The 19,977-nt window shown below is 40.4% G+C and overlaps 1 protein-coding gene across 1 annotated transcript in view; it reads right to left on the bottom strand.

The window, feature by feature from the left end:
• Nucleotides 1–19,977, bottom strand: part of Kcnh8 (potassium voltage-gated channel subfamily H member 8) — a 344,000-nt gene that overhangs the window by 45,746 nt on the left and 278,277 nt on the right. The window contains exon 8 of the mRNA XM_076914649.1: nucleotides 13,926–14,123. Coding sequence (XP_076770764.1) covers nucleotides 13,926–14,123 — 198 coding nt within the window. The remainder of the gene's footprint in view (nucleotides 1–13,925; nucleotides 14,124–19,977) is intronic.

Here is a 19,977-nt window from a genome sequence, read left to right as displayed (position 1 = left end):
GATAAAGAAAATGTAGTTCATTTACACAACAGAATACTATTCAGCTATTAAAACCAAGGACATCATGAATTTTTCAGGCAAATAGATGAAACTAGAAAATATAATCTGTGGCAACCCACACCCAAAGGACATGCATAGTATGTACTCACTGATAAGTGGATATTAGCCAAAAAGTACAGAATACCTAGGACACAACCAGCAGACTGTATGAAGTTTAGCAAGCAGAAAGGCCCAAGTGAGGATGCTTCAATCCCTCTTAGAAGGGGGAACAAAATAATCATGGGAGGCAGAGGGAGGGAGGGAGCTGAGTGGAAGAAGGGGGGAGGAGAAAGGGAGGAGAAGGATCAAGTATGGGTGTGGACAGCACAAAAACCCAGAGGGCCAGGAGAGTGAATAGAAATATGCAGCCTCCTGGGGTGGCAGGTGGGACCCTCTAGAAAATACCAGAGACCTGGGAGTTGAGAGATCTCAGGACGCAATAGGGGTGACCTTAGCCAAAATGTCCAACAGTAGGAAGAGGGAACTCCCTAAGAGTTGTCCTCCAGTAGATAGATAGGGCCTCAAGTGGAATGATGGGGTTACCAAACTACAGCCAAAATTTTGAACCAGAATTGTTTCTGTCTAAAAGAACTGTAGGGACAAAAATGGAGAAGAAACTGAAAGAAAGGCAGTCCAGTGACAAGCCCAATTTAGGATCCATCTCATGGGTGGGTAACAAGGCCTGACAGGAGCCTAGCATTACTGTCCTCTGAGAGGCCCTACCAGCAGCTGACTGATACAGATGCAGATAATTACTCCCAACCATTGGACTAAAGTCTGGGACCCCTGTGGTTGAATTAAAGGAGGAAGAACCCATAGGAAGTCCAGCAGTCTCAACTAACCTGGACCCCTGGAAACTCCTGGAGACTGAGCCACCAACCAGACAGTATACATGAGCTGGTCTGAGATCCCAGCACATATACAGCAGAGGACTGCCTGGTCTGGCCTCAGTGGGAGAAAATAAGCCCAATCCTTGAGAGATTTGAGGCCCCAAGGAAGGGGAATACCTTGGGAGAGCACCTTCTCAGAGGCAAAAGGGAGGAGAAATGGGATGAAGAACTGTGAGAAGTAGGGGCAATGGCTGGAATCCAAAAAAAAAAAAAAAAAAAAAACCCAAAAACAAAAAACAACCAACCAACCAAACCAACCAACCAAAAAAAAAAAAAAAAAAAAAAAAAAAAAAAAAAAAAACAAACAAACAAAAAAAAAACAGCAGCAGCAGAAAACTACTACTGGTGTTTGACAAGGTGCAAGTGTTTGTTCCCCACAACTATGGAGTTAATGGGAGAGGGGTTTGAAAGAGTTGTTTTTGGTAAAGAAAATCAGAATTAGAGGACTGGCCTTACCTACTAGGAGATTTCTGTTTTTCGAAGTAGTTGGCAACAAGGCAGAAAAGACACTGCAGGATTTTGAATTTCATAGCAGTTACCAGAATAGAGTGAGAATGGCTCATGTACATCCCAATAGATAACCCAAGAAGACTTGGCTTTACCTAGGGCTATGAAAATAAAAGATGGAAGAGAGCCTGGACATCTCGTGCCCATCGGCAGATCCACTCATAGTGACAAAACATTTGATCCCAGATCCCTACCCTGGAATAGGACAGCAGGTGAGATAAGAAGTTCATGGGTTCTGTAAAACCTCTGGTTTACGTAGCTTTTTCCTTAAAAGGAACTAAAACATTAATAGCTTGTCTGGGAGGACCTATCAAAAGGTCCTGGTACTAAAATGTCAGTGTGGGAAGAATGACAGTAGAAGTTCCTTAGCACCAAGCTACATACAGTGCAACATAAATACATAAACAAAATATTTCAGGACAGCCCCAGTTCGGTTTATTTTTTTTGCCCCATAGTCACCAGAAGTTGATAAATGCCAATGTATAAATTTTATTTTAATTTAACATTAAAATTAAAATTATGTAGTAAGTCATATATCATAATTTTTGTATAGACTAATGGCTCCCAGGCCTATAAAATCATAGTTTATGAACAATATCTTATTTGTAAAAGTTATTTATAGTTAAATTTGGAACCCATCTCCAGGAGGTAGTATAATACTGCATAAACAATAGAGGCTTCAGAATCAGACAAACCTAGGTTTGAAATCCCTGCTTTGCTCTTCCTCACTGTGAGAACTTACAAGCGAAATCTCTTTATATGGCCACATTTTCCTTATACATTAAGTAGACGAGCTATTACCTTATCTGTAGGGATATTCTAAGCTATGATTCTGAGCTGAGTATCTCGACCTGTGTGGAAGCACCTAGTATATATGTGAAGCAGTAGTAAACTTTTCTCCTGAAAATGCAAAGTATTACAACTGTCATTGCACTCAGAGAGTAAGACTCTGGGAAAAGGCTTTAAAGTTTTTCCGCTAGGTCTTCAAGAGTTACATCACTCTTGGTAGAAATCACTTCTTGATGCAGGAATCAAGAAATATTCAACTGGTGCCTGCTGCACACAAGCACACATAAGAGAACAAAAGCAGAGTGCTTCCCTGTACAAAAATACCTAAAGAAAAATTGAATATTTCTTAAGGGTAGTTTATTCTGTTATTTTACAAGCCCAACAGCTCAGAGGCTTAAATATTTTACCTGGAGAAACACACACAGACACACACAGACACACACATACAGACACACACACACACACACACACACACACACACACCAAGAAAAAAAATCCAAAAACCCTTTACTGAAGGAAAGAACTGATTACGCTCCATGTTGAAATTAAACACAGATCTCAGGCTTTGCTAAGGCAAAGGCTTGGAAGCTCCGCTGTCTTTAACTGTGTGTAATAGTATTCTTCCAGAGAATAAATTGAGTGCAGAGAATAAACCTATTTCATTTATTCTAATACTGCTTTTCTTAATTACGTGTATGATTTTGACTTTGCTTTGCTTAATTATAATGTGTAAAGCACTTAAACTGAGAGAAGTAATGTGTTCAGACCGTTTAGCATCCTAATTGTACATTATCAATAAAATAAATTACTGGATTAATTGTAGCATTCATAAGTGTTGTTGGAAGGAACTCATCTGTCTGAGTCACCACAATCTCAAACTCTTATTTCTGCATAGGAAACCACCTCTAAATTAATAAGTTAGAATAAAACCCCAGCTCTCATATTATGATGGCCTTTTCCCACTGGTGCTTATTCTGTGTATATGTGGGTTTTTTCTGTGTGTGTGTGTGTGTGTGTGTGTGTGTGTGTGTGTGTTAGTTTTCCTCCTAGTAAAATATTTAAGCCTCCGAGCTATTGAGCTTATGAAATAACATAGAATAAACCACTCTTAAGAAATATTTTTCTTTAGATACTTTAGACACATATGTATGTATACACATATGCATATGTATGTATACACATACACACTCACATAGTTATTGAAAACTCCAGTTTGGTTATTATGAATTTTTTGTGTATCCATCTGGGTTTTCTAAAGTTGGTATTACAACAGAAAGGTGGTTTTAAAGAAGCAGGTAACAGGTCTGTGATCTGCTTGAACACCATATCTATCATTTGAACTGTGAACTTGAAAAGCAACATTTGTTCTTAGTCATCTTTGTCTCCCAGCGATCTAGCATGCTTGGCATCACTACCATGCAGTATAAATATTTATTTGAGCTAAATGAGGTAGTTACAGTTCTGTAGTATCTTTTTTTCATAGTTTTATAACTTTGAACAAGAAGCTTAAAAATTTGTATTCACTGACTCAGAAAATTCACAACCATTTCCCTTGGAAAAAGGAGACATTCAAAATGGCTTTTATTAGGTCTTTGTGATTATCTTCTACCTGTTGAACAATGGAACTTTCTCCAATGATTTGAATCAACTTTGTTAACACAAATTAAAAAAAATAAAAAAATTAAGAATTAGGCTCAGCGTCCTTCTCATTCTCACTTCATAGCTACACTATTTTTAGTTTGCCTGCCTTCTTAAGTTTACAAGGCAACACACACATACAGAGAGAGAGAGAGAGAGAGAGAGAGAGAGAGAGAGAGAGAGAGAGAGAGGAAGAAGAAGAAGAAGAAGAAGAAGAAGAAGAAGAAGAAGAAGAAGAAGAAGAAGAAGAAGAAGAAGAAGAGGAGGAGGAGGAGGAGGAGGAGGAGGAGGAGGAGGGGGGGAGGAGGAAGGGGGAGGGGGAGAGGGAGAAGGAGAGGGAGAGAGCAGAATGTTGAATGAATAACTTAGTGAGATTTCCCAAAGTGATCACAAATATGGAATGACCTTTCATATCAATAACCCAGATATTAATGGCATCCTGGAAGGCTTGTGTCTTTCAGAGCCACCAACCACCCTTCTCACCAGTGGTGGCTACAGTCATAAATCACTCACATTGCAACCAATAATCTAGTATACTTTTGAATTTTCTCTACACAGAATCATACAGGGTGTACTCATTTTTGAGCTTAGAATTCTCAGCTCTACATTGAGTTTGTGACTCATTTATACATTTTCGGGACATGGTTCATCTTTATCCTGCTATAGTTCTCAGAGAGATAACTCTCAAAAATTACTTGTTTATTCTGTTAATGGCATTATTCTATCAGACTGTTATTACCTGCTGGAGATTCTGAAAATAACTCTTCTCTATGTAGTCTCTCTCTCTCTCTCTCTCTCTCTCTCTCTCTCTCTCTCTCTCTCTGTATTTCTCTCCCTCTTCCTCCTTCCCTCCATCCCTTCCTCCCTCTCTTCCTCCCTCCCTGCATTTCTTTCTCTCTCTCCCTCCATGACTCCTTCCCTCCTCTCCTTCTGCTCTCCCACAGCATCTTGGCAACATGGTGTTCTGATTCATTGACACAAAGTAATGGAATCAATGACAGTGTATTGAAACCCAAGGAACCAAGATGCAAGTAGCACACATGCACAAGCATAAACACGTATATGCATGTGCACAGTGCATTCTCAGTCGCAAACACATATACAAGGAATGGAATTAGTAGACCACTGAGTATATGTGTGTCTGATGGATATGGACAACATTATTGCTTATTGGATAGAAATGCCCTCAACAGCACAGGAAGGCCAAAACATAGATTATCTCTCAAAGCTCAGAGGAAGTGTTTTTAAGCATCTAGTTCTCCTGAGTGCAAACATGGTGTCTGCTTCTGGTTTTAGTTTACATCTACATGGATGATACTGAGTAGTGTTTTTGTAAGCCTACTGTATATTCAAATATTCAAAATCTTTTCTTGAAAGTGTTTTTCTGATGTGTTTTTAGAGGATTCTCAGTTTTCCCTTACCTTTAAAAAATATACCAGAAAGCAGCCTTTTTCATGCTAAATGTTTGCAAATTAATTAATTCTTGCAATTTACTCTTCAAGACCTTTAGCGGTGTCTTCAGATAAGGAGATACGCTGCCATTCAAATTACAATTATTTATATAGACAATGGGGTATGTCTGTCACATGTAAGAAACTTTTTCAGAATACAGGTTCATGTGAATGTGCTCTCATGTTTTCTTATAGCTTATTCCTTCATTTTTTTTTTGTCAAAATCCCATTTGGAATTAATTTTTAACAAGTAGCTCTACACATTGAACTCAGCAAAACTTATCTTTAAAATTTTTTTTTTATCCATACACAGGCCTACCTGCTGCCACGAAACACAGCACAGAGGACTTTCCCATCACTTATCATCACATGTGTGGACCACAGATACCTACAGGCCGGTTTGCTGCCATGCTACATAGCATGGGTATAGGAGGTCACCTCGAGGCCAGCCTGCAGTGGGAGCCACTAGAGTATTCAAGTATGTGGCAGACAGATGGGAGAGAACGAGAAGTGGAACCGTTTGAGCATTATGAAGAGAGATGAAACTGGAGCTATGAGGGTGGAGAAGAATAACCCGTTGTGAGTAGCCAGCCTTGCCACCTGAGGCCACGTCTGACTCTGTGTCATTCAGCACCAGCACCAAGAGCTGCTGTCCAAGGCCTATATTATCACTAAATAATACAGATGGGGGCATCCCTGTTCTGCACAGCCATCTGGGACCACATAGAGTTCAGGGGCTGTACAAATTAATGCCCACCCCTCATTGGCTGAGGCATTCTAGAGAGCTGACTCCACCTCTCACTTTCAGTGCCATTCAAGGAGAGTGAATCCTGTACTTCACCTCATGAGCAGGGCTAGCTCTGATGGAGTGGGCACAGGAAAGTTGGCCTGAGGGCATGAGCATGGAGGAGGTAGTCCTGCCACTCAGCCATGAGGTGACTTGGGCAAGGATGTGATGTCCTCACCTACTCTTGCCCCTTGCCACCAGAGGGAGTCAGGAGAGCTGGCCCCAGCACCTTGAGAGTTGGTGAGCTCTTCCTGTTCTGCACTGGTTGTAGCACTGGGTAGAGCAGGTCCTGCATCTTTCCTGAGTAGTACAGTGGAGCTGGCCTTCATAGAGAAGGCACAGGTAAGCTAGCCCTGAGGGTGTGAGAGAAAGAGAGCTACCCTAGTCCCTCACTGGTTGCATAGCCTCAAGTGGGGAGCATAATAAACTGGCTCTTGAGGCTTGGGTGCAGATGGGCCAGCCCTGGGGGCATGACAGCAGGAGAGGTGGCCCTGCCTCCTGCCCCATAGGCATTGAGTAGCCTAGATGGACCAGTGTTAGAGAGCTCACTCCAGTGGTACAGATGAAGGAAAGCTGGCAGGTTGACCAGCTCAGCTACAGCTCAAGCCAGTATCCAGGATTTTGAATTCGCACACCCCAAAACTACACCATCTGTGAAGTGATAGAGTGCATGAAAGGGCCGGTCTTCCTGATCCAAAGCTGCAGGATTCCCATGACGCAACAGGACAATAACAGGATAACCAGGAGGAGTCCTGGTGAGGATCCAACTTTGATGGTGTGACAGAACCCAGACATTAGACCAGGCCAATGACTCATTGTAATGAACATTTGCAAGTAAAGATGAGTGGACTAAGGGGTAAACCATGGGACACACTGTGACAAATTACAGCCTCCACAATGAGATGTATTCTATACTTTGGTTTTTTTATTTGTCTGTTTTTTCTTTTCTTTTGAGGGTGAAAGCTTCAAGGGCAAAGGATAGATAGATATGAGGGGATGGGCAGATGAGGGAGACTGGGGTACATGATATGAAACTCACAAAAAATCAAAAAAATTTAAAAAAGAAAACATTTATTTATTTATTTAGGTCATGTGTGTATATGTGTGTGCGTTGTGAGTGTGCATGTATGTACTTGTATGTATATATGAGTGTGCGTATGAATGTACCATGGGACATGAGTGAATGTCAGAGGACAACTTGTCGGAGCCAGTTCTTCCATCCTCCATGTGGTTCCAAGAATTGAACTCCAGTTGTCAGCCTTGACAACGAGCATCTTTTCTGGTTCCCAGTAATATTTATTGACCATGCAACCATCCTTGAATTGTAGTCTAGAGTCAGTCTTATCAAAGCTGAAGAGGTCATGCATATTTGTGCTTCATTCTAAACTCCTTTCTATGTCATCAACTTTCTGGTCGGCTCTTCACCCAACATTATATTTTCTTAATATCTGTAACTTCACAATATACAGTGTATTTTGAATGCAGGTCTTCTAATTTTGTGTCTATTCCTGATTTGCTTTGGCTACTTTCGGTTCTGATTCTCACTGCTTTTTATAAACACCTGCCCATTCTCAAGCAAACAGACACACAGCTGCTTTGACTCCTGTTACAGAGATCACATACACATACTGGGTAAAACTGGTATCATTACAACATTGAATGTACCACTTTGTGTACCTTCCAACAACTTTAATCCATTTGTAAAATTTCTCACTAGTGCTTTGCAGTTTTCTGTGCAGTTTTGTAGAATTCTAGTTAAAATTTTTCTATATATTTGAAGTTTCTGTATTATTTTGCACTTCCCTTTGTGATCATATGTTACTAATAGATGCACATACGTTTGATCTTTTCACACTGGCTTTACTATTAACTTACAAACTCTAACAGCTATCTGAACCCTTTGAATTTGTTTTTTTTTTAATCAGTGCTTTTAAGGTTTTGTAGGCTTTTCTTGGTATGAAATTTTAAATATTTTGGCTTAACATCTTTATTTTGCAGCTTAAAATACTTTCTCTATATAAATTATGTTTACACTCCATAATTATAGGTACTTATATTGAATATATATGTGGATATCAAAATGGGATACTATGATATTTTACAAAAAATTGTCAGGTCTTAGTGAGTCTTAGCATTTAAATTTTTCAGTCTTTTAAGGCCTTTAGTTTAATTGGATATTAATAATCTCTCTTTCATAGTGCTATAAGAATTACATGAATAAAGTGCTTTATATTGTAAGTTTTTATAATTAGTTCTCAATGATGTGCAAGTAATTTCTTAATTAGAAGATACTAAATTAACACATCATTTCTTTTAGCCCAGGGCAAATCTCACAATAATATACCCACAAATTTAAATGGAAAGCTTTAAGAAGTGTAAGCCACTCAGGTCATTTAGCATGAGAGCAATGTCGCTGCTGTTTCCACCCACTGTTAGGTCACCTCAAGTCCTGATGCCAGTTACACACTGCTTTTACAACAGGAAATTTGTTCAAAATATATTTAGCAAAGAATTAACAAAGTAGCATTACTAAATTATATTTCAAATATTTTGAGTTTGTGAGCAATAATAGCTCCCAGGTTCAGGGAAGAACAGGGATTAGATGAATAATGCTTTGACAATTTCTGGTCAAGGATCACTTAGTATGGTAGGTGGATCAACAGAGAGTGTGCCTAGCTGTCTGTCAGATTTCTCAAATGGCCAAACTAGCAGGCTTTTGCATGGAACATCTCACAACACTTCCATCAGGAGAAGAAGAAACATGGGCAATGTTAAATAAGTTTAGCTGAGCTAACTTGCAAAGTGCTTGTCATTTTGTTAGGCAGAAAAATGGGCCATCGAGGAGCGTGGGAATTACGTAAATCATAACACTGGGTGTGAAGCAGCCACCATGGGTTCTGGCAAGTTGTAGCTCTTTAGAAATGAGAATTCCTGTTCTCTGCTCTCTAGGCTGTTAGCACTTGGCATGGACCAAGAGCCTGTGAAATTGCTGTAGTCCCAGCATGCTGCTTCTGCAACCCTTTCCAAGGATGACTGCAGAGGTTGGCTCTTCTCCCTTATTGCTTCTCAGCTTCCTCCCTTGACTTGGCACCAGGCACTCCTTGCCTGGTACTGTCCAAATTCTAACTTGTGTTGGATTTTGGTTTTACTCTGTGGATAAAGACATCTGTACATGGTACATGCTGTCTACATCCTAACTTCTACCTCTCTAACAGATATTTGGGGTTCAGGGCAGTAAGGCAAGATGACAAAACAGGCTTTTGGGAAATACAGTGCTAAACTAACTTGATCAGGAATGCTTACTTCACCCAGGAGGATATGCAGATCTGTACCTGTTCCTTACAGGCAGTATACTGTTTTGTAAAGTTCACTTCTATGTTTTCTTTATTTTATTTTAATTAATTTATTTTTTCTTTTTTTTAATTGGATATTATATTTACATTTCAGATTTTATCCCCTAATCCCCCTTCCCCCCCACCCAGGAATCTCCTAGCCCATCCCCTCCTCATGCTTCTATGAGGATGTGCCCCCACCAACCCCCCCACCCGCTCCCACCTCCCCATCCTCAAATTCCCCCTCCCCCCACACACACTTGGTGTTCATCCTTCATGGGACCAAGAATCTCCTCTCCCACCTATGCCAGACAAGGCCATCCTCCCCTTCATGTACATTCAAACTTTGCCTCCTATTGGCTATGTGTCTTATAAAGTTACTTCAATACCCAAAGCTTTAGATGAGTCATTTGAAAGGTGCCAACAACAGTAGTATCAACCATGAATCGATTCTGAAGAATCAGATTATGCCAAGTCTTTCAGCAGGGCAAGTTATAGGGAGCTGGTTTTGCTGGCAGCAGAGGGTTGAAGCAGTAAAGCTTAAGTGTGGAGGTTCCTGGGTGTTCTGAAGCTCCCTTCTCTGTGCTTCCCTCTTTGCATCTGAGACACTAGACAGCTGTAGTTGTGACTTGATGGGGTGGTAGCATTCCCAGAATGCAGAGGTCTCTGTGGAGACTTGAAGGTGTAAGCTACCCCTGAAAAAAGGCTGTCTCTCTGAAGGAAAGCTTGCATGCCAGAAGTAAGCAAAGCCTTGCCCCTCTTTCTGCCTACCAGGCTCTCACTGATGCTGCTTATTGGCAGAAGTGAGGAACCTCTGCTACCAAAGTAGAAAGGTTTGTGGAGTTAAAACCCAGACTTTTAAAAAAATCTGTTTTATTTATTTACATTCCAACTGTTGCTCCCCACTTTCAGTCCCCTCTCCCACAGTTCCTTAACCCATTTTTCCTCCCATTTACCTCCAAGAGGGTGCTTCACCCTACCAGGCCTCCCCTTCCCTGGGGGCCTCAAATCTCTCCAGGTTTAAGGACATCCTCTGCCACTGAGGTCAGACCAAGCAGACCTCTGCTATATATGAGCCAGGGGCCTCAAACAAAACCCAGGCTTTTAAAGCAGATTATCAAAAAGTGAATCTGGGGCTTAAGGAAACTTGTGCAATAACATTGGTTAAGAGAAAGAATCCCGACCTCACTGACCTGTCTCAAGAATTACTCTGTGTCCAAGTATTCAAGGTTCTTCCTCACCTTCTCTTCTATTAGTTTCAGTGTATCTGGTTTTATGTGAAGGTCCTTTATCTACTTGGACTTGAGCTTTGTACAAGGAGATAAGAATGGATTAATTTGCATTCTTCTATATGTTATCCTCCAGTTGAATCAGCACCATTTGTTGAAAATGCTGTTCTTTTTCCATTGGACAGTTTTAGCTCAAGTGACAATAGGTCAAAGATCAAGTGACCATAGGTGTGTGGGTTCATTTCTGGGTCTTCAATTCTATTCCATCGATCCTCCTACCTGTCTCTGTACCAATACCATGCAAGTTTTATCAGTATTGCTCTGTAGTACAACTTGAGGTCGGGGATGGTGATTCCCCAGAAGTTCTTTTATTGTTGACAATAGTTTTTGCTATCCTGGGTTTTTGTTATTCTAAATGAATTTGAGAATTTCTCTTTCTAACTCTGGGGAAAAGTTCCTGAGCAGAACACCAATGGCTTATGCTCTAAGATCAAGAATTGACAAATGGGACCTCATAAAACTGCAAAGTTTCTGTAAGGCAAAGTACACTGTCTATAGGACAAAATGGCAACCAACAGATTGGGAAAAGATCTTTACCAATCCTACATCTGATAGAGGGCTGATATCCAATATATACAAGGAACTCAAGAAATTAGACTCCAGACAACCAAATAACCTTATTAAAATGGGATACAGAACTAAACAAAGAATTCTCAACTGAAGAAACTCGAATGGCTGAGAAACACCTTAAGAAATGCTCCACATCCTTAGTCATCAGGGAAATGCAAATCAAAACAACCCTGAGATTCCATCTCACACCAATCAGAATGGCTAAGATCAAAAATTCAGCTGACAGCAGATGCTGGCGAGGATGTGGAGAAAGAGGAACACTCCTCCATTGTTGGTGGGATTGCAAGCTGATATAATCACTCTGGAAATCAGTCTGGTGGTTCTTCAGAAAATTGGAGATAGCATGACCTGAGGACCCAGCTTTACCACTCCTGGGCATATACCCAGAAAATGCTCCAACATATAACAAGGACATATCTCCACTATGTTCATAGCAGCCTTATTTATAATAACCAGAAGCTGGAAAGAACCCAGATGTCCTTCAACAGCAGAATGGATACAGAAAATGTGATACATTTACCCAATGGAGTATTACTCAGCTATTAAAAATAATGAATTCAAGAAATTCTTAGGTAAATGGATGGAACTAGAAAATATCATTGAGTGAGGTAACCCAATCACAAAAGAACACACATAGTATTCACTCACTGATAAGTGGATATTAGCCCAGAAGCTTGAAATATCCAAGATTCAACTCACAGACCACATGAAGCTCATGAAGAAGGAAGACCAAGTGTGGGTGCTTTGGTCCTTCTTAGAAGGAGTAACAAAATACTCAAGGGAGCAAATATGGAGACAGTGTGGGACAGAAACTGAAGGAGTGTTGAGAACCAAACTAGCCCCATGTTTGTGTGGCAAAAATGTTGCCGCCCGAACTAGCCCCACGTTCGGGCGGCCAAAAAATGTCTTGGCCCGAGCTGAATGTTGAGGCCTGGGCTGTCCCGCGTTTGGCGGCCACTGTATCCCGGCCCAAGCTGCTGCTCCAGTCCGAGGGTCGGGGTTCAGCAAGAGAGAGTGAGGGCAGTCGCGAGGAATGGAGACCAGACAGAGTGTGTTTCAATCCCGTTTATTCTTCAGTCTCTCTTCCTCTAAGTGTCTCCTAAAAGTGTCTCAAGTCCTAAGTTCCTAGTCCCTAGTTCCTAGTCCCGAGTGCCTCCAAGTTCCAAGTTACTTCTTCAAGTTCTCTTCTAAGTGCCTGCTTCTCTGTCTTCTCTCTGCTGTGTCTGATTCTCTCTAGAGCCAAGTGTCTTCTACCTAATGTCAAGTAATCTGTTGTTTTCTCTGTCTGCCTCTATCCTTTTATATGTCTCACTTCTAAACCACGACTTCAGGTCACGCCTTTAATTGTGCCCTTAGGTCTTGTCTCTAAATCTGATCTCTAGGTCACTCTTAAGTCACACACCTTTAATCTCACACACCTTTAATCTCACACACCCAAGGTATCTAAACCAAGATTATCGGAGTGTGCTCAGCTGTTGTAGGCTATTGTAATCCAAGTCTCATGTCAGGGTATATGGCTCAAGATGGCTGCAAAGCTGATAGCCGCTTTCTGCTAAAAGTCGGCCCCCAACAAAGGAGGGGCTGTCTGGAGACCATTCCACCTGGGTATACATCCCACGTGCAGTCACCAAAGGTAAACGCTGATGTGGCTGTCAGGAAGTGAATGCTGACAGGAGCCTGATATAGCAGTCTCCTTAGAGGTCTGCCAGAGTCTGACATATTCAGAGGCAGATGTTCACAGCTAATCATTGGACTAATCAAGGGGTTCCCAATGGAGGAGTGAGAGAGAAGACTGAAGGAGCTGAAAGGGGTTGCAGCCCCATGAGGAGAGCAATACCAACCAACCAGAGCTTTCCAGGGTCTAAACCACCAGCCTGGGAATACATAGGGAGGGACCCATGACTCCAGCTGTATATGTAGGGGAGAATGGCCTTGTCATCATAGGTGGGAAAGGAGATCCTTGGTCCCATGAAGGCTCAACGCCCAGTGTGGGAGAATTTGAGAATGGGGAGGTGGGAGTGGGGGGTTAGATGGGGGTACGTCCTCATAGAAGCTGGAGGAGTGGGTATGGGATAGGCAATTCCTGGGTGGGGGGAAATGGGGTAAGGGGATAAAATCTGAAATGTAAATAAAATATCCTATAAAAAAATTACCCTACTATTGCACCAAAACATACAGTTCAGATGATGGGACATTTAAAACAAGAAAAAATGCAAATTACTTATTCTTTTGAGGTTTAATTATATTTTTAACCAATGAGACATTGAGCATCCAAAGTTTACTATGCTAGTATGAATAAAATTTGGTAATAGTAACTTTGTTGGAAGTTTCTAGTGTACAACTATAATTCAGACTCAGGGAATTCCCAAGAGATAAATGGTACTTTAAAAACTAGTATTTGTTCTCCCCAAATTAGCCTTTCATCTGCACAGGAGATGGACTTATCAGCACCAGTATGGTCTCTGCTAATTTATGTGTACATTAAAGTACCCCGAACTTATTTCCTAACCAGTGTTTCTAGGATCTTCCAGTATTGAATAATTTATTGCTATGTGTTTCAGAAATGAACCAAAAAAATAAGAGGGCATCTGGAGACTCAGTTCCCTTTCTTGCTCCTGAAAAGAGTTCCTTACCTCCAATCAGCATGGTGCAGATGGAGAAGATCTTCTCTGCGTCTGTGTTAGCAGACACATTCCCAAATCCAACGCTCGTCAGGCTGCTGAGAGTGAAGTACAGGGCTGCAATATAGGCACTTCGGATGGATGGGCCCCCCAGTGTGTTGTTGCCATAGTATGGAGATTCCAGTCTCTTTCCCAGCTCATGAAGCCAACCTGTAATGGAGGGAAAAGGACAGGCTTAGGACTAAAAACTAAGTCTCAGTTTAGCTGGTATGCATATCTGCATCTGAACAATTGAGGATGTGATAGTTTAAAGGGAAAAAGAGTTAAAAGGTAATTAAAGGCACATTCTATATCGTTACTCTAAAACCACAACTACCATATTTTTTTTATTCTTTGCAACACAAAATATGATAATTTCATGGTCCAAGTGATTGGTGCAGAGGATGAAATAGAAATTAGCAACAATGACAAACGCACGTTTCATGAAACTCATCTCAGCTGTCATTTTTAAGGGACATAAGGGCAGGATGGTGTTTTATTTTACTTCATTTACTTTGTCTGGCACTGAAATGCAAAGTGCCCCTCCTATGCTAGGCAGTCACTCCAAGGCTTGAGCTATACCCGGTTCCTGAGTAAAACGTTAAATCCTGCTTGATAAACAGCTTCATACAAATGGGCTTTACTCCTGTTTGGCAAAGACCTTTCTGTTTCATATTTCACTGATACTTAGTGACCTTCTAAGCCCCATAGTCTAAGTAGCTTAGACCATGTTGCTTTACTCAGAAGATTTCCCTAAAACTTCACTCTGCGTTAGTGAGAGCAGGAACCTTGTACGTTTAAGTGATGCTCGAACAGAATTTGATGCTCCACAACTGTTTTAGGACACAGAGTAATTTTATCTAGGGGTGATGTCTTAAATATGTCTAGCTTATTATACCTCAATTATATTATTATGAATTTATAAAAATCTATATTAATAAAATGCCAAGAATGATATGTATAATGCTGGTATCATCTACAATGGAAATACAACAAAGACCACTTTAAAATATTTTACTGACCTAGGCAACTACCCAGGGCTAGTGAAGTCATGGATCTTGGAAGAGAACCTATAACTGACACTTTACTAAACCAGCATAATCCCTACTTGCAGTTAAAAAAAAATGTGTCCTTAAAATACTTACAGATTAGTGTAGTACTCACGCCTCATCAAGGAAACTATATTTTGAAATAGTCATAAAGCATTACAGAGAAACATAACCAATTAAAATGCAGTTATGGAGGCCGCTCCCAATGGATATATCTACAATACAATTCCTGTACCTAAGGTTCAGGGATCATTGCAGAAGAGAGGGCAGAAAGATTCTATGAGTCAGAGGACTATGGACTTTACTGTGAGACTGGGTCTTTTAGTAATATCAGCAGTCTCAACAACATGACTGCCTAAAGATGGGCAGAACAAAAACAACAACAATAGACATAACAATGTGAATGGGAAAAGACAGCAAGACCTCAATTCTACACAAAGAACTATAGGCAACTAGGCAATGCTAGGAGTAGGAGAAAAAGTTTTCCCTGGGGAAAATCGCACCAAATTGTCAGCCCTGAAAATATGTGCACACATAAGTAATGTTATATAGACTGAACAGATTGTATTTATGTATCTAAGAATGTATATGCATGTAGCAACAGCTTAAAAGGGGAGGTACAAAATTGAGAGAGTATAAGGAGGAGGGCATGAGAGAATTTGCAGAGAGAAAAGGGAAGGGGAAATTATATAAGTACAATCTCAAAAAAAAAAAAAGTACAGAAACATTTAAAATCACAATTGGATAAATTAAACATTTCAGTAAGCATAAAATATTCTATTTGAGACACTTGCCATTTGAGATTTTCTATTTTATAATTTTCTCTGTGATAAGCATACAGGCTTCATAGGACTTTGGAATAGCATTCACAAACCACCAATTAAAAGCACCTCATTTAAGTGCTGCCTAGAAAAAGATGGAATTCCATTACATTTCTTAAAGTAGTAATAAGACTTTAAACTTATAGTTTGTAGAACTGGGTTAGGTAATTAAAATGCAAATTTGAAGGAGCTTGAGGATTCCTTGACAGCCGGGAGAAAAGCTTCTTGGGGAGTACCATTTTACTATCCATATAATCAGAGAAGCCTTTTCCATCCTGTAGCTTGTATCAGAAGGGTCTCCGAAGAGCCTGGTGATCACCTCGCTGGGGGACCCCCTCCAATCCCAGGTCAGCAATTCCTGTTCAGCAGTTGGGGCAGGCAGAGGAATTACCTTTGTAAAAATATTCCCAGTCATCCCTAGACTACACTTTTTCTAATGAGGGCTCTTAAGCCAAGCCACAGCTGGGAAAGTGTCACAAGACTATGTTGTCTATCTAGGTTCCACCCACTTTAACTGAATCAGAACAGCTGTGGATAGACGTTAAACACCCCTAACAGGGCCTAAGGTGAGAACTGGACTTGGAGGCACCACATTTTAAATGTTAGCAAGGCCAGGATGATGGCAGGGTTTAATGAAGGTCAATTTATAAACTGAATCATTAATAAATGTGTAGCCAGTTATTTTTATGATAATGTGAGACCTAGGACATTGCTGTAGGTATAACAATGTGTGGACATTTGGGAATCTGTGCTACCTTTCTACATAAAGTATGGTAAAAGTATTTTTTGATGAAAGAAAAGCAATAGGAAGTAAGGATGACATTGCTAATGTACGGCCACTCGCTCTGTCTAGAAAAAAATAAATGGAAAAATATTTCGAGATTGAAACACAGATCTCAATCTGGACTTTGATATTTATATTCTATGGAAACAGCTAATCTATCTTCTCATTTTAAACATTTGATCTAACCTGAGGTATTGTATTTAATTTCCATTAAATGAGATGTCACATGAAGAAAATAACCACCACTTAGCCTGCTGATGCTTGGTATATAGTGTCTCATTTCACCATCTTCTCTTCAGCAGAAGGAGGAATAAAATTTGTTGGAACTTCCTCACTTGGGAAGCTGGATGAAGCCTTCTCTCTGCAGAGAAGCAAGAACTTCGGCATATTTACAGATCAAGGCCTTTTATCCTTTTTCAGTTGTGAACCTGTAATTTTCCTTCCTTCCTTCCTTCCTTCCTTCCTTCCTTCCTTCCTTCCTTCCTTCCTTTTTTCTCCCTCCCTCCCTTTCTCCCTCCCTCCCTTCCTTCCTTCCCTTCTTTTTTCCTTCCTTTCTCCTCTTCTCCTCCCTCCCCTTTCTTTCTTTCTTTCTTTCTTTCTTTCTTTCTTTCTTTCTTTCTTTCTTTCTTTCTTTCCCTCCTTTGTTCTGAGACAGGGTCTCAAACTCACAGAGCTCCACATGTCTTCAGCTCCTGAGAACTGGGTTTTAAAAGTGTGTACCACAAGCAAACCACATTTACAAGGAAAGGGCATGTACTCCAACTGTGTTTGTAAGTCTAGTGGCTTTTGGTTTTATTTTATCAGATTATAACTCTGTGTGGTAGATTTCCAGAGCCACCCTATAATGTATCATATTAAAGAGATAAAGAAGATGAAAGTTTCCTAGCAAGTCTGGAATGTAATTTAAGATCCACCAAACAATATGCATAGCTAATAAAACACAATTAACTGAGACTAGCCCTTGAGAACTTGGTTATGTTTTACTTTCTATGAGTTTCTTTTAGAGAAATCCATGCCTATTCTTCATTGTGTGTCTTATTTCATTCTAGGACTTCTTTTTATCTTAATCTTCATTCTTAGGTCTATATTAACATCATGCTTAACAAACTATCCAACTTTTCTTCCAAGAGGCTTGAATTCTTTCACAGTCAAAGCAAAAAACCTGCTTTGATCCAAGTCTTCAGGAGATTAGGCAAGTCGGCTGCTGAAAGGACAGCTTTGTCTGTCCTCACCACTGACAGTGTCACTTAAACTAAAACAGAGAAGGCATAAAAATTCAGAAAAGTAAAGGAAACCATAAAGCTATCAATGAACAAGAATGGAAAAAGAAGGCAGTGGACAGTCTAAACCTCAGGAGAACAGGTTGTATAGTGTACCATTTGCTAAATATATATAAAAAAAGGAACAACTGTTCTCAGTATTTGGAGACTTTTGCATCTATTTGTCTATCTAAAGAAGGCACAAGGCTTTTCAATCAAGACTGTGTGCATGTGGAGATACACATACAATTTTATGCATATTATGACCTATGGCTTCTGGTATTTTTTCACATACATGCTACATCCAAGAGCCCAGATAAAAATTTCTGCTCTAGAATTTTAAGTAGAGGAAAAGAGGAAGCATTGACAAAGTACAATTTGGCAAACTCTAGTTAACTGTCTTGTGAAACAAGATTTGAAATAATGACAATTTATTCAACAGTTAGAGATAAGGCAAACCCAAATGTGCATTTATGCCCCACCCTTAGCTGAGAAGCTATTGGCGGTCAGCGGCTGCTAGCGGAGGGAGAGTTACTTCAAGGGTGTGACCAGGGAAGATTAACAAATAAACAACCATATACCCATGTGTGTATGAATAGTGGTGCTTGGAATAAGTGACTAAAAAGAAGAAAAGGAGGAACAAGTTGGGAGAGAAATGTGGGGGGTGGGGTATAGAAGGATTTGAATGGGTGATTGGAAGGTGGATATGATCAAAATACATTGTATGCATAAAATATAATTTAAAACGAAATGGATATGTATGTGTAGAAAAAAGACATTATACAAGAATGCGGCTGCGTTTCTTATCTATCAAGGGTGTTCAGAGTAAAACAAGCAACACAGGTGAACAGCAGATCCTGATGTACTACATCTTGGTGCACTGTAGGAAGAGGCAGAGCACAACAGTGAAGTCTGGGAGCAGGATCTGAATATGCCTGTGCCACTTTCAGGATGATGCCCTCCCCAGAGTTCAGCTCTCTGGAAATAGCAGTGGGAGACTGAATAGCTGGGGCCAGGCTCTTCCTCAGGACTCCTCCAAGCTGTGCTCTAAGGGAGCATCTCCTCAGCATTGCTTGGCAAAGAATTGATTGGAGAAGAGAGTCCTTTTGCTGACCTTTGGCCATCTTTGGTAACTACAGGAACTTGGAAAGATGTCTCTGCCAAGAGACTATCACTCAATCTACTTTTACTTCTCAGTTGAAACAAAAGGAGGAAAAGTGCTACAAGGAAACCTCCACATGCTGTCCTGGGCAAGCTGTGTGGTCAGACCTGGACCATGGCACCAGAAACACCTGCTGACCTCACTTGATTAGAGTAGTTACTAACTTACAGGACTGAGCCTTCTCATTAAGAGTGTAAGGAACCCAGGCACCCAATACCTTTCTTTACTTACATGTCTTAATTTGAACAAGAGTAAAACATTAAGTTTCTGCAGTTTACTTCCATAGTAAAATGGTAGTTTATGTTAGGACATACACAGGCTATAATTTCATTTTCTGCCTACTCTTACACATGTATGAGATTACGTTTGAACAAGCAACACATCACAAGAGAACAGACCTACTTTTGTTGACACTGTATCTTTTTTCTGTCTAGCCAACTGTTTTTTATCTATTTTGAGAAACATCTTGTTTTTGCACAGGGTTGCTTGTAATTGCTACAACTGACAGCAGAAGCAGTAGCCGCAATCACAAAGCAGGAGGCTAGTAGCTGGAAGGGAGGTCACACTCACAAATCTGGAGACTGGCACTGGACTAAATAAAACTTCACAGAACAGCTTGTCTGAAATGAGCACACATGTTCTATAGTGGGACAGTGCTGTGCAGAAGACACTATTTAGCCAATTTTGATTCTGTTTTTACACCAGAGAAATTAATTTTTCTAAAGGGAATGGATGCCCTAGAACAGACTGCCTGCTTCTGCCTGGGTTGGAAGAAAACAAGCATATACAGAAAGGCATAGAATCTAAATACATAGAACATACTGTCATGTGTTAAAAACAAAGATTTACAATAACCTTGTTGTTAAACAGAGTAGATGAAGAGCAGAGATTTGTGAAGTAAGCAGGCAGGAGATCTCAAAGACAGATGATTCTTAATGAGCAAGCCTAGA

The sequence above is a fragment of the Arvicanthis niloticus genome, chromosome 17 (genome assembly GCF_011762505.2).
Source record: "Arvicanthis niloticus isolate mArvNil1 chromosome 17, mArvNil1.pat.X, whole genome shotgun sequence".
Lineage (NCBI taxonomy): Eukaryota > Metazoa > Chordata > Mammalia > Rodentia > Muridae > Arvicanthis > Arvicanthis niloticus.
The sequence above is the reverse complement of the archived record's forward strand: the minus strand, read 5'-3'. Positions and strand labels throughout refer to the sequence as shown.